This window comes from Rhinocladiella mackenziei (genome assembly GCF_000835555.1).
Source record: "Rhinocladiella mackenziei CBS 650.93 unplaced genomic scaffold supercont1.2, whole genome shotgun sequence".
NCBI classification, from domain to species: Eukaryota; Fungi; Ascomycota; class Eurotiomycetes; order Chaetothyriales; family Herpotrichiellaceae; genus Rhinocladiella; species Rhinocladiella mackenziei.
In genome coordinates, this window is record NW_013550603.1 from 1,486,214 (window position 1) to 1,507,258 (window position 21,045).

At 50.9% G+C, this 21,045-nt stretch overlaps 11 protein-coding genes across 11 annotated transcripts; 8 read left to right on the forward strand and 3 right to left on the reverse strand.

Moving 5' to 3' along the window:
• Nucleotides 1-491: 491 nt before the first annotated feature.
• Nucleotides 492-1,682, forward strand: Z518_02341 (uncharacterized protein; the record flags this gene model as incomplete). Its single annotated transcript, XM_013419369.1, has 1 exon — nt 492-1,682. One exon carries the CDS (start codon nt 492-494, stop codon nt 1,680-1,682), a length of 1,191 nt encoding a protein of 396 aa, XP_013274823.1.
• Nucleotides 1,683-2,483: 801 nt separating this feature from the next.
• On the forward strand, nt 2,484-3,036 carry Z518_02342 (uncharacterized protein; the record flags this gene model as incomplete). Its single annotated transcript, XM_013419370.1, has 2 exons — nt 2,484-2,733; nt 2,795-3,036. The coding sequence occupies 2 exons, from the start codon at nt 2,484-2,486 to the stop codon at nt 3,034-3,036; spliced, it is 492 nt and encodes a 163-aa protein (XP_013274824.1).
• Nucleotides 3,037-3,077: 41 nt separating this feature from the next.
• Z518_02343 (uncharacterized protein) lies at nt 3,078-3,620 on the forward strand (the record flags this gene model as incomplete). Its single annotated transcript, XM_013419371.1, has 1 exon — nt 3,078-3,620. One exon carries the CDS (start codon nt 3,078-3,080, stop codon nt 3,618-3,620), a length of 543 nt encoding a protein of 180 aa, XP_013274825.1.
• A 215-nt stretch (nt 3,621-3,835) lies between these two features.
• Z518_02344 (uncharacterized protein) lies at nt 3,836-4,318 on the forward strand (the record flags this gene model as incomplete). The annotated part of the gene is made up of 1 exon (XM_013419372.1): nt 3,836-4,318. The coding sequence occupies one exon, from the start codon at nt 3,836-3,838 to the stop codon at nt 4,316-4,318; it is 483 nt and encodes a 160-aa protein (XP_013274826.1).
• A 2,681-nt stretch (nt 4,319-6,999) lies between these two features.
• Nucleotides 7,000-8,491, reverse strand: Z518_02345 (peptidyl-prolyl cis-trans isomerase-like 4; the record flags this gene model as incomplete). Its single annotated transcript, XM_013419373.1, has 2 exons — nt 7,000-8,359; nt 8,412-8,491. 2 exons carry the CDS (start codon nt 8,489-8,491, stop codon nt 7,000-7,002), a joined length of 1,440 nt encoding a protein of 479 aa, XP_013274827.1.
• A 2,582-nt stretch (nt 8,492-11,073) lies between these two features.
• Nucleotides 11,074-12,714, forward strand: Z518_02346 (uncharacterized protein; the record flags this gene model as incomplete). The annotated part of the gene is made up of 4 exons (XM_013419374.1): nt 11,074-11,100; nt 11,161-11,355; nt 11,408-11,518; nt 11,569-12,714. The coding sequence occupies 4 exons, from the start codon at nt 11,074-11,076 to the stop codon at nt 12,712-12,714; spliced, it is 1,479 nt and encodes a 492-aa protein (XP_013274828.1).
• A 1,269-nt stretch (nt 12,715-13,983) lies between these two features.
• Z518_02347 (40S ribosomal protein S24-A) lies at nt 13,984-14,453 on the reverse strand (the record flags this gene model as incomplete). The annotated part of the gene is made up of 2 exons (XM_013419375.1): nt 13,984-14,311; nt 14,377-14,453. 2 exons carry the CDS (start codon nt 14,451-14,453, stop codon nt 13,984-13,986), a joined length of 405 nt encoding a protein of 134 aa, XP_013274829.1.
• Nucleotides 14,454-14,734: 281 nt separating this feature from the next.
• Z518_02348 (uncharacterized protein) lies at nt 14,735-15,896 on the forward strand (the record flags this gene model as incomplete). Its single annotated transcript, XM_013419376.1, has 2 exons — nt 14,735-14,983; nt 15,105-15,896. The coding sequence occupies 2 exons, from the start codon at nt 14,735-14,737 to the stop codon at nt 15,894-15,896; spliced, it is 1,041 nt and encodes a 346-aa protein (XP_013274830.1).
• A 441-nt stretch (nt 15,897-16,337) lies between these two features.
• Nucleotides 16,338-16,862, forward strand: Z518_02349 (zinc-binding alcohol dehydrogenase domain-containing protein cipB; the record flags this gene model as incomplete). Its single annotated transcript, XM_013419377.1, has 1 exon — nt 16,338-16,862. One exon carries the CDS (start codon nt 16,338-16,340, stop codon nt 16,860-16,862), a length of 525 nt encoding a protein of 174 aa, XP_013274831.1.
• Nucleotides 16,863-16,891: 29 nt separating this feature from the next.
• Nucleotides 16,892-17,368, forward strand: Z518_02350 (uncharacterized protein; the record flags this gene model as incomplete). The annotated part of the gene is made up of 1 exon (XM_013419378.1): nt 16,892-17,368. The coding sequence occupies one exon, from the start codon at nt 16,892-16,894 to the stop codon at nt 17,366-17,368; it is 477 nt and encodes a 158-aa protein (XP_013274832.1).
• A 783-nt stretch (nt 17,369-18,151) lies between these two features.
• Nucleotides 18,152-21,023, reverse strand: Z518_02351 (uncharacterized protein; the record flags this gene model as incomplete). The annotated part of the gene is made up of 2 exons (XM_013419379.1): nt 18,152-20,440; nt 20,745-21,023. 2 exons carry the CDS (start codon nt 21,021-21,023, stop codon nt 18,152-18,154), a joined length of 2,568 nt encoding a protein of 855 aa, XP_013274833.1.
• Between the last annotated feature and the right edge of the window lie 22 nt (nt 21,024-21,045).

Here is a 21,045-nt window from a genome sequence, read left to right on the forward strand (position 1 = left end):
ACGTGTGGCCGGCGCGTCAGTGTTTGTCATTCCTAAAATGTAAACATATGCCCAACTCCATTAACCATAGCAAATTCATACATTGAACTCTGCAGACTGCATCCGTGCTGTATATCAAGGGCCAGAGTGATACAGGACGCGATAATCTGACGTAAACGGTATTCCACAATCTACTGGATATTTAGCATCCACGAGGTGCAACCTACTCAATGGGAACTGCATTGCAAAATGGTATGCTCCTTCCATATGAATACGTTCGTGGCTCATTAAAAATAGGCAACCGTTCCTTCCGTTCCACGGTTCGCCCACCATTTTCACTTTCTAAATCTGAACCCAAAACAAATACGTCCGCCATCGCTACCCAGCCCAAGAATACGAATCTATCTCGAAGGTCAAAAAGAGCTCACTCGTCAGGTTGGCCTCCACAATTCTCTGCAGACAAAATTAAGGAGACCGACCCGTATAGAACAGAACTGCTTTGGCGAGAAGTCATGGCACCCAAGACCCCTTCATACGCACGCCAAACGAGATCCAGCAATTTGAAGAGTCGGAATCCCTCAAACACGCCTGGTCAGACAGAAGAGACTGTGACAAATAAAACTTCGGACATTTTTTCGACGCCTATCTCTAACAAAGATACTGTCAGAAAGCAGACAGCCAAAAATGCCACAGTCCGAGACGTTGACTTCGAAGAGACTCAGTTGATTCCGCGCGGAGTCGAGATACTCAATCCACATCAGAGCATCGTGACAGGAGCTCACGCCTATTTCGGCTCCGACACACCTCCGGATCCAGCCCAATCACGCGAATTCTACCTATCCGTCGTTCAAACAGCCCTTGCAGGAAGAGCCGAACGGGACATAGACAGTTCGATATTCCTGCCAACGGACGCCAACTTTATCAAGTCTGTGCGCAGAGCGTATCGCAGAATGGGAGATGAATACGTTTCGGAAGCTGAGTTCAAGGTATTTGCTTGGCAGAATCTGTTCATCGGGCAGCACGTCGTCTTAATGGATGATACTGAAAGACAGCTTTGCGCTGTACGGCTTGTGGAAATATCGCTTAAGCCTTGTGAAAGTTACAACGGACCTATGTGGTTTGCACCTCCACTCCTCTCCTCGAATCAGCCTCCTCCCGAACCCTTTGGCTTCGACATTTCCCCCGACAGTCAATTCTGGCTTTCCAGCAAGATTATAAATGCCGATTATCGAAGGTATATCAAGTCAGCCGTGCATTGCAAGCCCTGGAGTACATTTTGTCCCTATCTCTCGATCGAATTCAAAGCCACAACCGATGACCGGCGCGTCGTGAGGAACCAAATGGCTGCCGCTGGCCTGATTTCCTTGTTCAATCGATACCAGTTAAAGCTCGACGCCAATATTCAACTTACTCCGGAACAATTGAGACTGGTTCGTCATTACGGATTGACGATGGAGAAAGAAGTTTGGACAGTATGGCTCTTTGATCCAAAAATACATAATGGGGCTTGGGCCGGCTGCACAATACGGAGGCTTGAAGCTGGAACTTGTCTGGACGAAGGAGACATTGTGGGATTACTTCAATGGATCAACGAAATTCATCGGTGGGGCCTTTGTGAGTACGCTCTCGGATGTGAAGACGATATCAAACAGATTCTAAGCACAGGTACCACCAACCTCAGAATCTCCACGATAGGGTTCTGAGGAAGCGGGATCGATGCAGAATCTCCACGATAGGTCCTGAGGTAGCGGGATCGATGACAGATGTCAAAGAGCAGATTTCCGGCGCACTGTATCGGCAATGGTAGAACTTTACCAAAAAATTTCACGTGTGAGTATCCATATGACGTACCACGCATGCTTCAATATTTCCAGCAAAGACCACAGATTATTCCTGGGAGCACCCGGCCTATTCCTCAGGACACGGGATGGGGAGAGGCGGCTAAGCGACGACACCAAAGAACTCGCCGACAACACTCTAGTCATCTATCTGAATGGAAGTGGAACGCGGGGAAAATTCCAGTCTGTGGACCATGTGCCCCCTCGCCTCCCCGGGGCCCATCGGATCCAATCTATGGACCACCTAAAATAACTCTACTAATCACACTCGACATCCTTCGCAACCGAGCATGAACGAGGAGCCTCGACGTCGACATGGTCCATGGATTGGATCCGATGAAATCCCCCCGGTCGCCCATCGGATCAACCTTTTTCCGGGATCACGTGCTCCCCGGGGGCCGCCCTCCTAACTCGACGTGATCCGTGGATTGGATCCGATGAAATAAAGCCCCCGGAGGACAGCTCATCGGATCCAGTCTACGGTTAAAACTAGAATTCGACATATGAACCGACAAAGGGCAAAAGCACCTCGCGTTAGAGCGGCCACCGAGAACGAGCTCGACACCACTACAATTCAAAGCGCCATATAGGACAGCGCACCTCCAAATGAACATATCGCATGCAAAGAGGCGGAAAACACGGAGTACCCCGGACACATACATCACAATGATATCAAGTGTACTAGGCCCAGTAGCGAGGAAACTGGAAACACTAGGAGGACATATGGAAGGACTGAATAACAACATCGGGACGAATAACACCAAGACGCACGCACTCGAGAAACAAATCACCTCATTCCTCACGACGGTCAAAAACAATGAAGCCTTAACCAGAACGCTAGTAGAGGCCAGCAAACGAAGCGAGACTCCACCACCCCTTCGTGGACTGGGAAGATCTGTTGTCGGTCGACGGCCAGGTTTACCCGTCGTACGTGGATGCCTTTCAGGCCTGTTCCCGCTCACATGCTCATCCGCCAGACTTCTATGTCGACCCGGAGCCGGAAGAAGGCGCGGATGTGGATGACGACGAGAGTGATGAGGATCCTCCCGAACAGCCTGACGACCACCCCCTGGCCGATTTTGAGGCGTTTGCTCGCCGCCGCCCGCACGATGATTTCACCCGGATCATCGACCTCGATGGCCTCGGCACCCGGGACCTGGACCGTGGCTACGATTGGTCACCGCACGTCGGCCGATACGACCTCTCCCCGGACGTGTGAGACCAGCTGAAGGCCGAAACCCCACGGCACAAGTGGTGACCATGAACTCATCCCCCGTGCCCTTGAATCCCGAGCAGAGGAAGCTCTACGACACCGTGGTGGGTCAGTATGCGCAGGAGCTGGCGGGCGAGGCGCCTCTCCCCTCGCAGCTCCTCTTGAACGTCGACGGTGTCGCCGGCTCGGGAAAGACCTTTACACTTCTCAAGACGTGTGCCCGGATCCAAGAGCTGGCGAACCAGGCCGGGAAGCAGAACCCCGTCTTTCGAGCGGCGCCCACGGGGGTGGCCGCGTTCAATTTCGTGGGGAAGACCTTGCATAGCCTCTTGAAGCTCCCCGTGAAGGGGAAGAAGTCGGATCTGTCCGTCGCCACCCTCCAGTCCTTACAGTCTCTCTTCCGGGACTGTCGATTCCTCATCATCGACGAGAAGTCCATGATAGATATCAAGACGCTGTCTCTGACCGATGACCGCTTCGCGCCATCCTCCCGGCCAGTTCGCACCAGCCGTTCGGGGGCGTCAACGTCTTACTCTGCGGCGACTTCTTTCAGCTCCCGCCCGTCGGAGGGAAACCCCTCTACTCGTTGAAGCACGTATCCGTCGACGCCATTAAGGGCCACCACTTATATCGAGCATTCGACCGCACAATCCGACTGATTCAAGTGATGCGCCAGCAGGGGAGGACGAAGTCACGACCAGATTCCGGCGCGCTCTCCGTGGGCTACGGGTATCCCAGTTATCATGGGAGAGCTGGGAACTCCTATGCACTTCGTGTGGCTAACTAGCTCTCCCCGGAGGAGGTCATGGCTTTCGACGCCGCCTTACGACTCTACTTTACGACTGAGGAGCTCAGAGAGACCAACAGCGCCAAGTTGGCCGCCGCGAATATGCCCGTCAAGAAGATTCTCGCTCAGCGCAAGGGCCGAAATGCGGCCAAGGCCACGGAGGAGGAGGCGGATAACCTCTGCCCGGATATCCACGTGTGTATGGGAGCCCGGGTCATGCTGACGACCAATCTCTGGACCGAAATGGGACTGGTCAACGGCTCGATGGGTTCTATTGATGATATTGCATGGGACCAGGGCCATGATCCCTCTTCCATGCCGTCTCTCATACTCGTCAAGTTTGATAGCTATACCGGGTCGGTTTTTCCACAATGTAACCCGGGCATCGTACCGGGTTTCCCACAGACCGCCAGTTCGAGTTCAAGGGGGTGGCATGTTCCCGTACTCAGTTTCCTCTCCGGCTCGCATATGCGATCACCGTCCATAAGAGTCAAGGATTAACACTGTCCAAGGCGGTGATAAACCTGAATCAGAGAGAGCATTGCCTAGGCCTTTCGTACGTAGCCGTGTCACGCATGAAGACATTAGATGGGCTGCTATTTGAGGCGCCGTTCGATTTTGAGCACTTTGCCAGTGTAATACAGTGGGATCCCAAGAACGGGACTTGGACTATACTTTTAGAACAACGCAGTTATTATGACATGAGGTCGAAATCGCTAGCTATGTAGATGGGCCCCATTCTCATCGCCGATATCCGAGCATAATGTATCGGTATTTGCTAGATATATCGCCGTTATCGTTGTCGGCTTTCCTAATTGGGTATGTCGTCGTCTACTTCACAGGCCATGGACTGGATCCGATGGAGGATATCGTACGGCACAGGACACCGTGACCAACATCGTCTATATATGATCCATGGACTGGATCCGATCAGGGCGGTCCTGGCAGACAAAGGCGGCATTCTACCCATTCCTGGATGGGCCGTGGACTGGATCTGATGGAGTTAGCCAACTAGAGCACGTGATTAGGCGTCGGATTATAGATTTTCCGGGACACGACGGCATTCCACCCACTCCTCGGTGGGCCGTGGATTGGATCCGATAGGGTCAACCACAGGATTATGTAATACTCGGGTTATAGATTTTCCGGAGTGGGGAGGCTTGGCTAATCACGTGACACGAGGGCCCGGGGGTTGGCCCCGTAGACTGGATCCGATGGCGCCAGAGTCGTCGGATTATATATTTTCCGGATCCCGAGGGGTCGCAATCACGTGAATCGTCGTACGGCCGCATGTGTGCGCCGCCAAGAGTTGCCAAGACCAGGGTGGCCGGCTCAATCACGTGATGTCTCGAGCGCGGCGAGCCTGGGGTTTGGGGGCAAGCCCCCAAAAGACAAAGCTACGCTTTCGCCCCCCGCGGAATATCCTGTCCGCAACTCATGTTCCAAACGAGCTCCAGTCTGCTCCGCCCATAAATAACACCTAGACGTTTGTGCCAAAACACCGAAACATTTTGTTGCCATCCCCCCCAACCACTTTGTGTCGATGTACACAAGGACAATCAATTGGTATATTCTGTTGGATCCCAGAAATCGAAGACTGACTCTCTGCCCTTCTCTCGTGCGTCCTTATCAAAACGGGCTAACTAACACTGCCGGGCCAACCTCTGCGCCAACTGGCTTCTCGTCACCTGGTGGTGATACGTCGGCGCCGGGCCAAGAAAACCTCTCCTCTGAAACAATTTCCCCGGCTTCCAGGTAATTCGGCGGCCTAGAGCCTATCCATTTCTTATTCTCCAACCAGAAGGAAGTCGCTCCCAGTGCTCTCCCGAGCCAATTGGTTTTGGGATTGCTGGCAAGGACACCCAAGCTCTAGAAGGTCTCATATCAAGCGAAGCGGCGAAGAAGACTGCAACATGGGGTGTGAAGAGGGAGATGTTCCTCATCGTCTCCGCCGTTGCAGTAGTCATCATTCTGGGAGCCATTCTTGGTGATGCACCCTTGGGAAGCAACATGAATCCAAATCCGGTAATTCAATGGCGCAGACGTCGACGTCGTCGCCGGCACCCGGTCCTACTCCACAGGCATCTAACCTCCTGCCAGGCTCCAAGCTTTCCTCGATAAGCACTGGACCCACAAGCGGGCGTCATTTCGAATATGTCTTCCAGGATCCGTACGGCGCGGTCATGGTCACGACTTTCGACTCCGACTCGAATATCTAGACCGTCTCCAATATCACGGACAGTCTCGCCAGCACAAACGTCCCGCCGAAGCCAGGAACCAGTCTTGCCTCATCCTTTCAAAGTGATGAAATGCATCTATATTATTTCGGAGACAACGGCGCCATTATAGAGTTGATGAGAGATGACCGTACCGGTAGCTGGAAAGTGGGTGACCTCAATGCTAGTAACTATGTTGCCCGTCCCAACTCGCAAATGTCGGCCGGCGAACTTCAGTACAATAATTCGGCTTATTTGCTTTTGGCGTTCCATGAAAGCGACCACTGGTCCGAAAGGGAGGTCAGGTTTCCATCCGAACTTGTCAGTGGCTCGGGCGTTGCGTTGTTGCCTTTCGTGGGTAACCAGTTTCAAGGCATGGGTGTTATTGCAGAAACCCCAACCGGCCTGAATCTTCTCGGTATGAGCCTCATCGATGATGAATGGCAGCAAAGTGTGATCGGAAGGGCTCTGGATTACTCGACAGAGCATCATGGGCGTCGTCCTTCAAGCGAGAGCGCTCAACGGCGAGTGTCTCGTTCTCGGCTTGCAGATGATTGACTTTCGAAGTGAGAGTGATGAGTGACGCGGATGCCTTTGAAACCTAACGGTGCCGTCGACTTTACCTTACAGTCATAAGGCTGGATGTAGCTGCGGTATACCTTCTCTGACGCTTCGGCTGCGCCGCGGCTTCAAATGAGATACCGACTTCTCAACGTGGCTCCAGGTATGCTCTAGGGAATGTTCGCTTGTTTCGTGGATAAACACTCGCTTTCTTCGGCCGCGAATCATTTTAAAAGGTCAAAGCCCTTGAGACTGGAATGGCATAGTGCAGAATAGCGTCGTGAAACTAGTTTTCCCTGATATAAAACCGTCGTGTCCGTGTATGGAATTTCCGGGAACTGAAATTCCAATATCACGCACTCTAACCGTCTTCGACAAAACCCCGAGTTCATCCGTTTCTGTCCCTCATGAGCCAGACCGATATGAGTCTCCCCGTCTATCTGAGTCTCTCTCTCTGTCTCGGTATCCGCCTCGGCATCTGTCTCGCTCCACCCTGTCGGGTTCACGTCGCCTAGGCAGCCTTTCGCGGTCTCTGCTGTCATATCTATCATTGTATCTATCTCGATACACGTCATGGTGTCTCCTTCTTCCGTCTGATTCGTCATCCCTTGGATGTCTCCTCTCATATCGCGGGCTCCAGCTTCGACTTCGGGGTCTACGTGGTTCGTCTGCCCGGCGAGAATCTCTGGTTCGTTGAATATCTTCCTTGTCAAAGACCATTCTGTAGTCCCGATCACCTCGACTCTGACCGTCTTGTTCCCGATAGTGGCGTCGCTTTTCGAGACTGGCGATTCCACCAAATCCTCCAGATTGACGTGCTCTTTTGGAGTTGGTTGCATTTCGCCAGGTATCGGAGAGCTTCGAGACGCTCTGGGAGAAGTCCACATGAATGCGATGATCGTCAATCAGAACACCCTGCATCTTGAAATATGCCTGTTCACAGTCTTTTTGGTTTTCAAACTCAATAAATGCGTACTGAAGACTGTCGCCCGTGCGTTTGTCCCTAATTACCTCACACGACAGAATCTTACCAAATCGACTGAAGATCAACTCGAGATCATCGTCCTGTGTGACCGGGTTCAGCTTGCAAACAAATAGAACATTCTCGGGAGGCTTGACTTCTGCAAACGGAAGATCGCCAACCATTTCAAGAGTCAACGCCTGAGCACGCGCTTCTCGCTCCCTGCGTAACTTTTCCATCGCCATCTCATCCACTTCTTCATCCAATTCTTCATCATCCGCTATCATCACTGTAGCCAGCTGTGCTTTGGTCGGAGCAGGACTCTTGTCCGGAACAATCAGTCCGGGTGGGTCGTCATATGGATCTTCCAGTATGATTGTGTGCCGTATGCGGATATCCTTTAAGGGTCGGCCATTAGAGTCTGTGAAAGCATCGTTAATTTTTTCGAGGGTGTCAAACCCTTCCACAACCGTGCCGAAGGGAGCGGCTCTGCCATCAAGATAGTCGATGTTGTCGCCAAGGGTGATGATGAATTGGCTCCCTGCGAGCCGCTGATCTTCATCTTGGGTTGAAGGCACCGTAGCCATACTGACCGTCCCCCGCTCGGTATGTTTGACCTTGGGATCGATCTCGGCTATAAAGTTTTTCTTCGAAGGCCCGGACAGAAGTCCCCATATTGAGCTACCCCCGTCACTTTCGGGTGAGTCTGGACCCAGAGGATCTCCCGTCTGACATGAGAAACCTTTCTGAACAGTGTGCACCGGAGAAAAGTTGTAGTATTTGACTTTGCACAGCTTCAAAAAGCTGACCGTGGTTAGAATCTTTAGCCATTCTCGCGATTCAGAGTGCGACTCACTTTTCACAGCATTTTGGTGCACTGTCGACGAGGAGGTCTATGACGATCTCGCCTAAGGAGGTCTCTAGCAAAACGCTCATGGCGGCGTCTCAGGCTACCGTTGACGAACCCAGAGTCTTATCTGCTAATATAGATGTACATCCGAGCGGCTTGAGAAATATGTGCCTTGGGGGCTTCGAAATTAACTTTTTGTTCTACACTTTGATTGTTCGTGTTGATGGAGTGTCGGATACTCGAGTCGTGAGTGAACATTTCAAATGACAACAAATTCGTCATTTCGATATTTGATATGAGACTAGTTCATAATAGGTTAGACGTCAGGTGATAGAATGCTAGTCCTAATTCAGACACCGAACAACAGAATTGAAGAAACGACAGGAGTTTCGAGGCTAGCCTCTCGTTTGCCCCATTGTCATGATCTCTCTGACGACTACGCAGAGTATGAGGCAGTCAAATGACTTTACTCCGATCTTTCCATGAGTCTGGAAGACCTCCAGCGGCAATTCGACAATATGATGTTGATGACTCGACCTAACCACCCCCTTCTCACTAGTCACAACCTGCACTCAAACTACTGATAATGTCTGCACTAAAACTTCAAATAGCACGGCTCATCTATAAGAGCCGCTTCATTGCTAGAATCAAGAAGCATAACGCCATTCTCGGCCTACTCTTCTCACGACAAGTTTAATGCGAAACATTGTCCACAAGGGACCTTGCTCATTGGCGAGTATGCAACTATCCACGTCGTCTGTCTCCTTTACACCGTTATACAGAAATCCCCCGGTTCTGTCGCGAACCGTCTTCTTTATCGGCTTCCACCCGCTTCGATGATAGGTCCAGCCGCCCAGCCCTGGTCTGGCCATCAACCTCCTCGGGCAATAGGCATTTCCCTTGCACTACGCGGTCACTCGCCAGAGGAGGCTGCGATCGGGCATGGTCCTATTTTGAACTGGGGCTCATTATTTTTCCTTGCACGTGGGACTGCACGCAACCTCCTAAACCCCCAACCATGCTAGCACTGGATTCCTGATCTGCCTCTGCCGTTTTTCCTGACGGAGCGCCTTCCAATAGTGTTGCATTCGGGTGTCGATGACATCGGCGTTTCATCTGGATGGCTGGGGGGCAGTCTGGGGTTGCCTTCACCACTGCATCATGCATGACATGCAGCACAAATCCCCACCCAACGGATTTTCCTGGTGGCATTCTCGCCAAAGTGGCGACAGTTTTGACCTCTTTGGGGCTACACCCTGGGTTTGTTGCGCCTCTGTATCACGACCACACACTCGAATCTCTTCCTCCAATTTGTCAGAGCTTCTGTACACGAGGCCTGTGACGGAGGAGGTCAGTCTTTTGACATCTCCGTGTCACGAAAATCCCCTGCGACGTTCCGCAGGCATACTGCAGCTGCTTTTCCAGGGCTGACCTTGCACAGATGATTCAAGGCAATTGACACCTCCTCATTACCAGTGTCATGCTTTGGGCCTTCCCGTCTGCCATGTGCAGTAGTCCAGTTGCGAGCCGACTGCGTGAAAACATCCCCCCACCCTCGGATTGGTTCCACCATGAAACAGACAACAGGTGCCCTGCTGATTTACTAACATGTTATTCAACATAAAGCACGCAAAATCAAAATCAGCCCCTCTACAAAGGCATTTACAACGGCGGGCAAATAGAATCATCTAATTTTTCCTATTCAAAACCCCTTCCCAAAATACATCGAGAAAGCGCGGAATTTGGAAATTTTCGGCGGGAGAATCGCCCCTTAAATCACATCTTAAATCCCATTGAACAATTCTGACCAGCCTTCGGCTTGCTCGAACACGAATGGCGTGTCTGCCACGTTCGCGGCAAGGGTTGACGGCCAATCAATCTGATGGTACAGTGGTAGCAAACAGAACCTGCCTTTTCACTCTTGGCGGAGGCCCCAAACGCCAGCGATGGACAACTGGAGTGGCCCCTCTACAGAATTTGGCCGCTGAGATGTGCGTCATGCATCTACCTATGTATGTGGTTCACAGGCAATTGCAATACCTATCTTGTTTTCCCATACGGAACACGTCGAGACGACATCCAGAACCAGTGCAACCTGCACCATTTGCTCGAATACGATTTGCCGGCTGGCTTCTGGACCATATTAAGATGATTGTTGGTCGATGGGAGAGTCCGATTTGTTTCACAGCTGATATAATAGACACCCGATCATCCTTTGGACGACTGGTCACGCCTTCCTTCGCCCGTTGAGTCAGGTTGTTCTTGTGGACCGACCATCATCGTCACACCAACGGAAACCGGCAGCAAGGCCGTTACAAAGAAATCTTACGACCAGGTTTCAAGGAACCTTCGACAGATATGACTTGGTCTAGGCACGAATTTGAGGAAAGCAGAGCAGTTTAAGTCTAACATGGATTGTGATATGACACATTTCATGATTCTGTGTTGGGCGGCGTCCGCAGGCTGAATCATTGCTTGTCCTGGTGTGTATCCTTGAAAATGCTAATTTTCACCTGAATTCTAGGTTTCCTTCTACTTTCTCTGCCAAATCCTATTGCTTGTCCAATGCTTTTCACTCTTCTAGAGCTTGATGCATGGGCTCTACGTTGGCCTGGAAAGAGACTGTGAATGATAACCACGCACTGTTTTTGTGATTGGATATTCTCGCATGCTGGTCCTTATTGGGGTCTCGGACGTACACCATGGTCAAAAATATTCCCGGTCCTATGTGTCTCATGACTGACAGATGTGCTAGATCTCGACACGACAATACTACTCCTCGGATCTTGAGTTCTTCAGACGCAATGACCGAGGCATCCCTATACCGTTGAGCCAGAGTTCTCATATCCCTGACCAATATGAGACTTCCAGTCATCTCAGCAGTCGAACGACACCCTCTGAAACCGAAAATAGGGCGACCAGCGGATCAAGGAAGCGTGTGCCAGTTGCCGTGTGTTTATTTTCCGGTTTAACAAGATGGGTTCTACACTTACACATTGCAGTGCGAGAGATGCCGGAAACGAAAAATTAAATGTAGTGGTAACGAGGGAGATAATCAAAGTTGCGCCAACTGCAAACATGCCGGTCATGAAGACACCTGCCGATTTCTTCGAGTGAGTTTTTTCTCGTGAACCAGTCGGTGATAGAACTCATATTATCCCAGGTCTCGTCGATGGAAACAGGGCCTTTTGGCTTTCGAAGTTGGCAAGGACCTCCTCGATACTCCCCATATTCACTCCCTTCAAACCATCGACTAAACTACATATCATTGTCGTCAAGATGTAATCCACAAGCATCTCTGCAGTATCCTTCTGCTTCCCCAAACCTTGACTTCGGAGAATATGCCAATCCAAATCCGAATATCGACTGGGCAAGAACACCGTATGTTGGATCATACTCTCCCTACCCGGACGATGAGGTGACAAGGCCATATTCGGCCCAACCGCCACCATATATCCTGCCAAACACAGACCCTATGTCGGTAGGTAATGGGTACTATGTCCATACGCAGGGAGTTCGCCCACATCTTGAAATGCTTTGGGCCGACCCTCAGCATTGCATGCCTCAGCCCACCTCTCAGTTACCAAATTCAACCTTCACAGTTACCTCCGAAGCTCCACAGTCCTTCCACACGATTGGACTTTCCGGAAACCTCCCCTCAGACCGGATTCTCCCAACGCCGATTACGGGTCGAAGTTTCATTCCTCCCCCCATCATTTCGATGGACAGCATTCCCCTGTCCACGTCAAACCATCGGTATCACACTTACTGGACCAGTGAAACAGCGACATCTGACCAGCAAGTTTCTGCTCCGGTGGACCCAAGTGCATCTCCAGATCAGTCCAAGGAGACGAGAGATACATCGTATACACTTCAAGACATGCCTTATGGCCAAATGTCTTCGGGGGAAAGCCTTTCCACCACGGCCGTATCATCCGGGCTTCCACTGACTATCAACGAAACGCAACCTTCACCTAATAGGACTATCACATCGCCAGAGGAGGTCCAACCGCAAGCACAACAAACGGGCCCGGGATTGAGGCTAAGAACGGTGTCTCAGGAGAGCCTCAAGTCCACTCCTGAAAGCACCCCAATGACATATGGATACAAAGGCTCAGTCAGCGGGCGCATCTCACGTCTGAGAAATGCTACAGGTCGACTCTCGAGCGGATCACTCTATGGTCGTACGCAGATGGCTCCACGAAGAAATCCGACCTCAGATGACTACAGCCATGAGTGCTCTAGCTACCAAACTGATTCGAATCGCGCTTCAGTTGCCCCAATCAGCAATGTCTCATCGGGTTATTGACCTGGAGATATGACACTGTGACTATCGATTCCCGATGATCTCTGGCTCCATCCGAGCTTAATTTCCAGTCAACTTGGTTTTCTTTTCTTGCATGCAACGTTATTTCGGTCGGTTCATCTCGTCCAATATGTTCAATCATCTCGCCATCGACTGCCGCACGCCTATAATGAGTGCTTCAACACGAAATACCACACCTCAACGTTTAGAGATGCCAACAATTTCGCAACATTTCCACAAGGACCACAGAGCTTTCGACGATTACATCTATTGCATTTGGCGTTGCTATTTTCGGGGCTTCGTCAGGACGGCGAAAAAACTAATTTCATCATTTTCCGTCCAACGGGGAAATCGGGCAAGGGTAGACCTGACAGGAAAAGAAAACAGCGTTCTTGGTTTGGGAAGGCCAACTGTGCTCTCAGTGTGGGTGGCATATGTCCAAGCTTACTTTTTCGCAAAGGCGAGAGGCAAACATCATTCTCAAATGAGAGTACTTTCCGTTTCCTGTCTCGAGCATTATCTCTCTCCTAGTCCCACAGGACCCTACGTTTGTTTGGCTGTCTGTTGTATTTAAAGAGGGCAAAATCAACTGGCCGCGGGCTCCGCTCGAAGATGGCAAAAGGCTCCCTGTACCATAATCTATCCATCAAGCTCATCTTCGCCATCAAAGGGGAAGTGCCCGTTTGAGAGGAGCACTGACTTGAACTGGCATCTGATTGACCATGAACGGGTTTGTGGCATCGGCTTTCCAACCCCCCACCCCCTAAAAAGACCGTTTCCCTCCATCTGCTTATAACTCAGCTTGATTGACTTGGAACTTGGATGGGCGTGGGAGTCTTGTGTCCCACGCATTGGAACTCCGTGCAATGCTCCGAAAAATTTGGATCAGGCACTTCTTCGTGGGGGTTCCGATTCAGGAAATGCGCAACGTGATCAAATGTTCAATTCAATGTTCATTTGGGATTTTGACGCGCTTCTCTATTGTTCCATCCTGAAAGGCGGTTTCAGGACTAAAACATTGCATGCCCTGGTGCGCTTGATGGCTGAAGTTTCCAATCCTTTTTGGGTATCTGTTTGGCCATGCCCGAAGTCACCCTCCCTCCATCAAAGACCAGGGTTCAATGAAGACATGTGACAAGTCCGACGGGTTTTCTCTACCACATGAGCCATTGCTATCACCATCAACACCCCATCCATGCCCGTACTATCATTTGATCACTGGCCTCCAAAACCACCCACATCGCCTGGACCATCATCATCACAACCTCACGCTTATTTCTTCTTGTCCTTCGACGCACCCTTCGCCTTGGCCGTACCTCTGAACTCCTTGGATCGATTCTTTCTCTGCTTCCGCTGCTGTCTGCTGGCCTTTTCGATCTTGGTTGCATGGCCCACCCTGACCAGTCGGTAGTATGGCTCGTACTTCTTCATGGCCTCGACGCTGTCATAGATAAGGGCAAACCCAGTTGATTTGCCGCCTCCGTACTGCGTCCTCATGCCGAAGACGTTGATCTGGTCTTTGTTGGATTTGTAGACTTCGGCCAATTTCGCGCGCAGGTCGTCCTTGGAGACATTGGGACGGTTGGGGTGGAGGACATCGCTATAGGCCGAGGGTTAGTTTCTGAGACCAGAACACTAATTGATAGTCTTTTAGGCGGAGCTTACACGACCATCTGCTTACGCGACAGAAGTCGGTTGGTGATGAATTTGCGGGTTCGGATGGTGACCGGAGAGTCGGCCATGATTGCGAAAAGCTATTGTCTGTCAAAGAGTCGCAATCGAAGAGCAATTGAAGAGACCGCCAAGCTGGTCGAGGGAGATTGATTGCGCGTGAAGGTCAAAGAATGGAATTGGTAGTGGGAGTCTTCAATGAACTCACTCCAACTTCCCGCTGCTGCAAAATGTGGGCTTGGCACAGCGAAATCTTGGCGGTATTCACGCTAGTCCCAGTTTGTCTACCTTCCTTCTTCACCACCAACTCATTCTTTCAATTGTTTTGTTCGACCTCTTCTTCCCTAACAATATGGACATCTCCAGGGCCGGGATAGAACCCGTTGTGGTCAAATTCTATCGACAGTACATGCAACAGATCAATGATGTCACCTTTCCGCCGGGTGCCCTTCTGGTGAAGCCGGACGTGCAAGACTGTCTCTACAAATACTTTTTCGATGCCTCTCAAAATGAATTTCTCCCTCCAGCGAGGTATCAAGCCAAGATCCTCAGACGTCTCATTCAAGACATCGAAAAATCATGCAAAGACCCTGAAGAAGATGTAGGCGCACACCGGTCAGACTGCGAACCATGATGATTTCATCCTGATCAAAGCATCAGCCTGCGAATCAATGAACCACCCCCATTCGTATTGAAGCACTGACTGCTAATATTCCAAACAGCAAGTCTCAGATCTTTTGATGGAACATATGGGGTACTTGTCCACAATTCTTCCCCAAAATCCGTCTGATGAAGTTCAACAATTACACATTCATTCGTATTATCCCCCACTTCCGCTTGATGAGCCAGGAGTGCAACCGATCCTGATCAACGAAGCACGAAATCTACTCTCCCAAGGTAATAACGTCGGACTCCGCACATGGGAAGCTGCTCTCCACCTTGCATGGTATCTCGTCACCCGACGGCCTGACCTGGTCCAAGATAAGAACGTTCTCGAATTGGGTGCTGGAACGGGCTTCCTCTCATTATTGTGTGCTGGTCAACTCGAGGCCTCACACGTCCTCGCCACTGACGGCCTCGGACGTGTCTGCGAAAGTCTACAAGCCAACATCGACTTAAACAGGGAACATGACATTCTTCACAGACGCAAACCACCAGAAGTTCGTCAATTTGATTGGACAGACCTACCGGAGCTCGATCACATCCTCGCAACTGCGAAACGGTCTTCAATTCTGTACGACCTTGTCATCGGAGCGGATATAACCTATCATCCCGACGTTTTACGACCGTTAGCCAAGCTTTTGGGTATATTAAAGGATACATTCCCAGACGTCGTCATCTTGATTTCCGTCGCCATTCGCAGCGACACTTTCTCTCAGTTCATCGCAATATGTCGAAATGAAATCAGGTTCAACGTCAGAGAACTAGCATTCAAAATCCCTGACGGACTACGATATTCTGGATTTTTCCATTCCGTGGCCACAGAAATCAAAATCATCTCTCTAGAACGCTGACAGATATCCAGGCACACCAGGATACAATTGACAGGCTCGGGGTATTAAAATCAAAATCCACAACCGATCGGTCTTCGGACTCACGCAATCGTTGCCTTTGTAATGTTTCGGCCTCGTACACCGATGCTCGGATATAGGGTTTAAAGCTGATAAAGAGCGGCTTCGGGCGCTGCACGTACGAAATGTGCCATAATCGGTCCCACCTGTCAAGGGAATTAGCTACACATCAGCAAAAGTGTCAACCTCAAGATACACATCAGAATCAAATCGCATTTTTCCTACGGAGAAGAAACGCCATATGTCCATCTTGCGGCCTCTTGGCTCGGCTCCCAACTTTATAAAACCATTCACTTCGCCGACATCTTGGTCAAGATTTCGCCAGCAACCACCACACCTTTCTTGAATCACGATACCTCTGCACCTTCTTCCCCTCGAAGAAACATGTCGACAACGACCACTCCCACCAACAAGGCCGCGTGGCTCGTCGCTGAAAAAGTCAAACCCCTAGAAGTCAAATCGGCACCCTACACTGCTCCAGGGCCGCACGAGCTCGTCGTTAGAAATGCCGCCGTTGCCATCAACCCCTTAGATTGGAAGCTCCAGGACGCTGCACGCTACCCGTTGAAGTACCCTGCGATTCTTGGTCAGGACGTGGCAGGGGAAATCATAGAGGTCGGCGACGCCGTCACCAGATTCAAGGTTGGTGATCGCGTCCTCGGACACGGAACGGGTATCTTCACGGGACGCAACGAAGAAAGCGGGTTTCAACTTTACACCGTGCTCGGGGATAATCTCACCTCGCCCATCCCCGATAGCGTGTCCTTCGAAGCTGCCGCCTGGCTTATCGACCGCAGCATGCGGTCTTTTCCAAAAGAGTCATCTCGGCCTCAACCACCCGTCCATAAATCCGAAGCCGACGGGCGAGATTGTGCTGGTCTGGGGTGGCGCATCGAGTGTCGGCTGTAACGCCATCCAACTCGCTGTTGCCGGCGGGTATGAAGTCTTTCACGACCGCGTCGCCAAAGAACTTCGCATACCTTGAATCCTTGGGCGCCAGCAAAGTCAAGTGCTTCGACTACCGCTCTCCGACGGTCGCAGAGGACGTGGCCGCCGGACTGAAGAGCAGCAATGGCCCCCTCGCCGGCGTGATTGACTGCACCAGCGTTACGAACGCCGTGCAAACCTGTGCGTCCATCCTCTCGCTATCGAATAATGCAGACAAGATCATCGCTACAGTTCTCCCACCGCCGGAAACTATCACCAATGCGCGCCGTATCTTTGGCCTAAGTCTCAAGGAGAATGAAGTCGGCAAGGCCATCTACGAGGACTTCCTGCCAGAAGCGCTGAGCAAGGGCACGTTCATCCCTGCCCCTGAACCGATGGTGGTTGGCACGGGTCTCGAGGCTATGCAGGCCGCTTTCGATGCGCAGAAAGCCGGCGTCAGTGCGAAGAAAGTCATTGTCAAGCTATGACCCATCATCAGGTCTTTTCCTTTTTCTCGACTTCTTGACAGGTCGAATGGGAGATCGCCTTTTTCCAATGCTATCTCTATTATTATCATCATCTTTATTCCCTGCCTGCCCACCAACTAAAGGTTAGGTGTGGGGCCGAGAATGAGGGTTGAGACACGAATACTGTATGATGGAGAAGCAACAACTGAGTCCGGTGGCCATATCAGCGTGCTGCCCAGATAGATAGATCGATGTAGGCTGCTCCTACTAGCTCTAAGAAGCTTTCCAGCTCCCTTCAATCATCGAAGGCAAAGAAGAAAAGAATTTTTTGCCAAAGCTGAGCAAGATTCAAGAAATGGTGTCGCACCTATATGTGTAAATGTCTTAAATTCTCTGCATTATCTCAACAGCTGGGTGAGTGATTATGACTCTTTAATCTCGAGTATGTATGGTGTCATCGTATACCGGTGCTCGAAGCATTGTATTTCATTGCAATTCATGGCATATGCTTCAAGAGTTCAGACATCCACCCAATTTGAAATATGTCAACAAAAGAAACAATCTGCAGGTGGTATCTCTGGAACAACTTGGCTTGCGCCTGATAGCTATTAACGAAAACGAACGATCTCTCCCTATGCCTCATAGAAACGCCATGCTCATGATGAATTTTAGGCATTTCCCCATGCGAATCCGTGTGATGTGCAGAGTTCCGGACGAAATCCAGAACGCGATCACCAGCCAACGCCGCGGGAATGCTCAAGAGTGATAACAGCAGGATCAGCCAAGTTATTAGCTAATCGACTTTCACTCCGCCAAACTCTCTCTCAATCCCTCCTCATCGACCATTTTCACCTGCACGTCAGTGCTGGATAGTCTTCGAGGTGGCCTAAACCCGGGTATCGCTCCTTTTTGATTGATGCCGGGTAGCCTTCCACCAGGAAATTGAAAAGGTTGTTGCCATTGACTCTCTGTGGATGAGGATGTCGATACCGATGCCACAGATCTTAGGTCCCCGCTTGACTTCGTAGGTGCAATGCCCCATTTACTGCTGACCCAACCACCGATGAGTCGACCAATCCCGCTTGGAGATGATTGCGGTTCTTGTGATGTCGAAGGTGGCAAGCCAGCAAGTCCACTCAAAGCTTCCACACTCATGCTCGCGCTCCTTTCCGGCGTCTCTGGTCCTGCACCTGCATCGGCTGAGGCAGTATTATTTGCACTGAAAGATCTCGTAGAGCTAGAAGCCGTAAATTCCGTCACCGTGGTCAATGGCTGTGCAGCAGTGAACTTCCGTTTGGCGGAGGGAGAGAGCGCAAAATATGCTTTGTTGCCTTTCAATAGGCTTGATGACTGAGACGTTGATGAGCTTGGTCGTTTAGGGATATGTATGTCCATTCCAGATATGGACATTAGAGAGTCCTGAGAAGAAGAGCGTCGGAGACTTGGTTGAATAGTAATCTCGGGTATGCCGTTCAAGTCAAACGAATTTGATGAGACAGACATCTGATCGGAATTTGGTAGGTCGACGAGTGGAACACCGCCAGGCTCTATTTCTGCAATATTGATGCCTGTAGGCTCTCTCTCGGCCTCGGGTATAGAAGTCCGAGATGTATCCTCTGTCGAGCCACGATCTGGGGGTTTTGGGTCAATTTGGCGATTCGTCTGTTGATCAGTGAGAAGGATTTGTGACGCTTTCGGCGTTGGATCACGTGACCCGGGCTCGGTGACTCCCATATCAGTGTGATCGTCTTTCAGGCTTGAATTTTCCGGTGGCCCAGACTGTTCAAGAAGGTCGTCTCCTGCCTCGTGAACCTCCTCCTCTTCCTCATCCAGGACATCGGCTGGTCCCTCATCCGCTCGAACTTTTCGACTTCTCCCACCGAACAATGGCTCGACGAATCCCGCCGCCGACTCTGGACTAGTTGGTCTAGAAGATTCGTCGCCCGCATCCAATCGATCAAAGATGGAGCTGTTCCGCTCATAATACGATCTCGGAGAGCTAGGGAAACTCGAAATCATGGAAGACCCAGTCGCAGCCGACTGTACTGACCAACAATTACGTCTTGCCCGGGGTTGATGAAGTGTGATAGGTAGGATTGGACTGGAGACGTAACGATGTGGCCCGGCGACGGGCGTTGTCGGACCGGAAGACCCTGAAGTCGATGGGAGCGTACCAAGTCCCAGAACCGCTCTTTTGCGTGAAGACTTCCGCACCGTCGGTGTACGCTCTCGCTTCCCAGCAATCTTCGCGTGGTAGTGATGATGGACATGAACTTCTTGTTGTATTTGTTTCGATGAAGGTTCAGACCAGCCGAGTTGTTCACTCAATGGAAGAGATCTTGATACTCCTTCCGGAGGATTGTCATATTCCACCGGTTGGTGTTGAAGAATCTGCTCTCTAAGATTTTGTACCTCCTCGTTGGAAGCTTGCAACAATTCCCTCAACTCAGTGATACCAGCCTGAAGGTTCGCGTTGTCCTTGAGGATGTCTCGAACAAAATGGCTGACAACGTTCGTCCCCGATGATTTCCCACTGAGTGTTTGTAGTGCAGCGGCACTTTTCAGTCTGCCTTCGGCACCGCCCAATTCTCTTTCCAGTACGCGTTCGCGCTCCAGTCGAGCGACGATTTCTTCGTGTCGTTCTTTCTCCTGTTTTGCTTCCCATTCGATCTTTTGGACTTCGTACTCAAGTTGTCTAATTTTGATTTCGCTCTCCTTCCATCGTTTAATCGTGCTTCGGGTCTCGTCCTTGGAATCCTCAACCGTTTGCGACAATATGGATCGATCCTTCTCCATATCCAAGATCTTGAGCTCCAGCTCTTCCGTCCGTCGAGAGAGACCATTCAACCTCCGGACCTCCAGCTCGCAGTCTCGGAGCAGCGCCTCAAGACTCTTGACATGGTTATCACTATCCTTCAGTGAAGTATTAGCTGCTTCGAGCTGGTTCAGCAGTTCGCGATTTTCTCCGACAATCTTCTCATTCTTGGTTTGTAGATTTGCCCTTTCTTTTTCTAATTGATCGATATAGGCCGTGAGGCGCTCATGTTCGAGTTGCGATTCGCTCACATAAGACTCGTGGCGATTGAGAAGTGCCTGAAGAGCAAAGGTTAGTCCACCGGTCGTTTGCTTCTCGTCGGTTGCGGTTTCGCAGGGCGCGACCGGCAAAAGCACCTCCATCCTCATGCGCAGTCTCAGGGGACAGGAAAGGGACAGAGAATCGTGGAGGAGGAAGCGGCACAGAAGTAGAGCGGATATTCTTGAGTTGCAACTTTCTAGCAAAGCTTCGACCACAATCTCCAAATTACAGGGACCCGAGCGCGAGGGGCGATTAGCAAAGAGAAACGAGATGATTCAACCGATATCCGCTGATTTTCGTCTTTCTGGGGTGTGCACGTACCTGACCGAGTCTGGCAGCGGTCTCTAGATCTCGCTCTATTCCACCCAGAAGGGTGTTGTTGTTCTCCAAATAGGCGCATTCTGGTCTGCCACAGCAACATTGCAATTTCACCTCGCCGGCCGAACGATGGGTGCCATTGGCTCGAGCAGTCACGATGTTGTCGACCGTCTCCGGAATGTGGCCAGAGCGCGTGTCCATGCTCGGCGGGGTGGAGATATCATTGTTTGCCTGGCAGAAGGATTTGAAGCGGTGGGAGGTAGTGTTGAAGGGTGAGGACATAATGCGAACATCTCGGAGGATA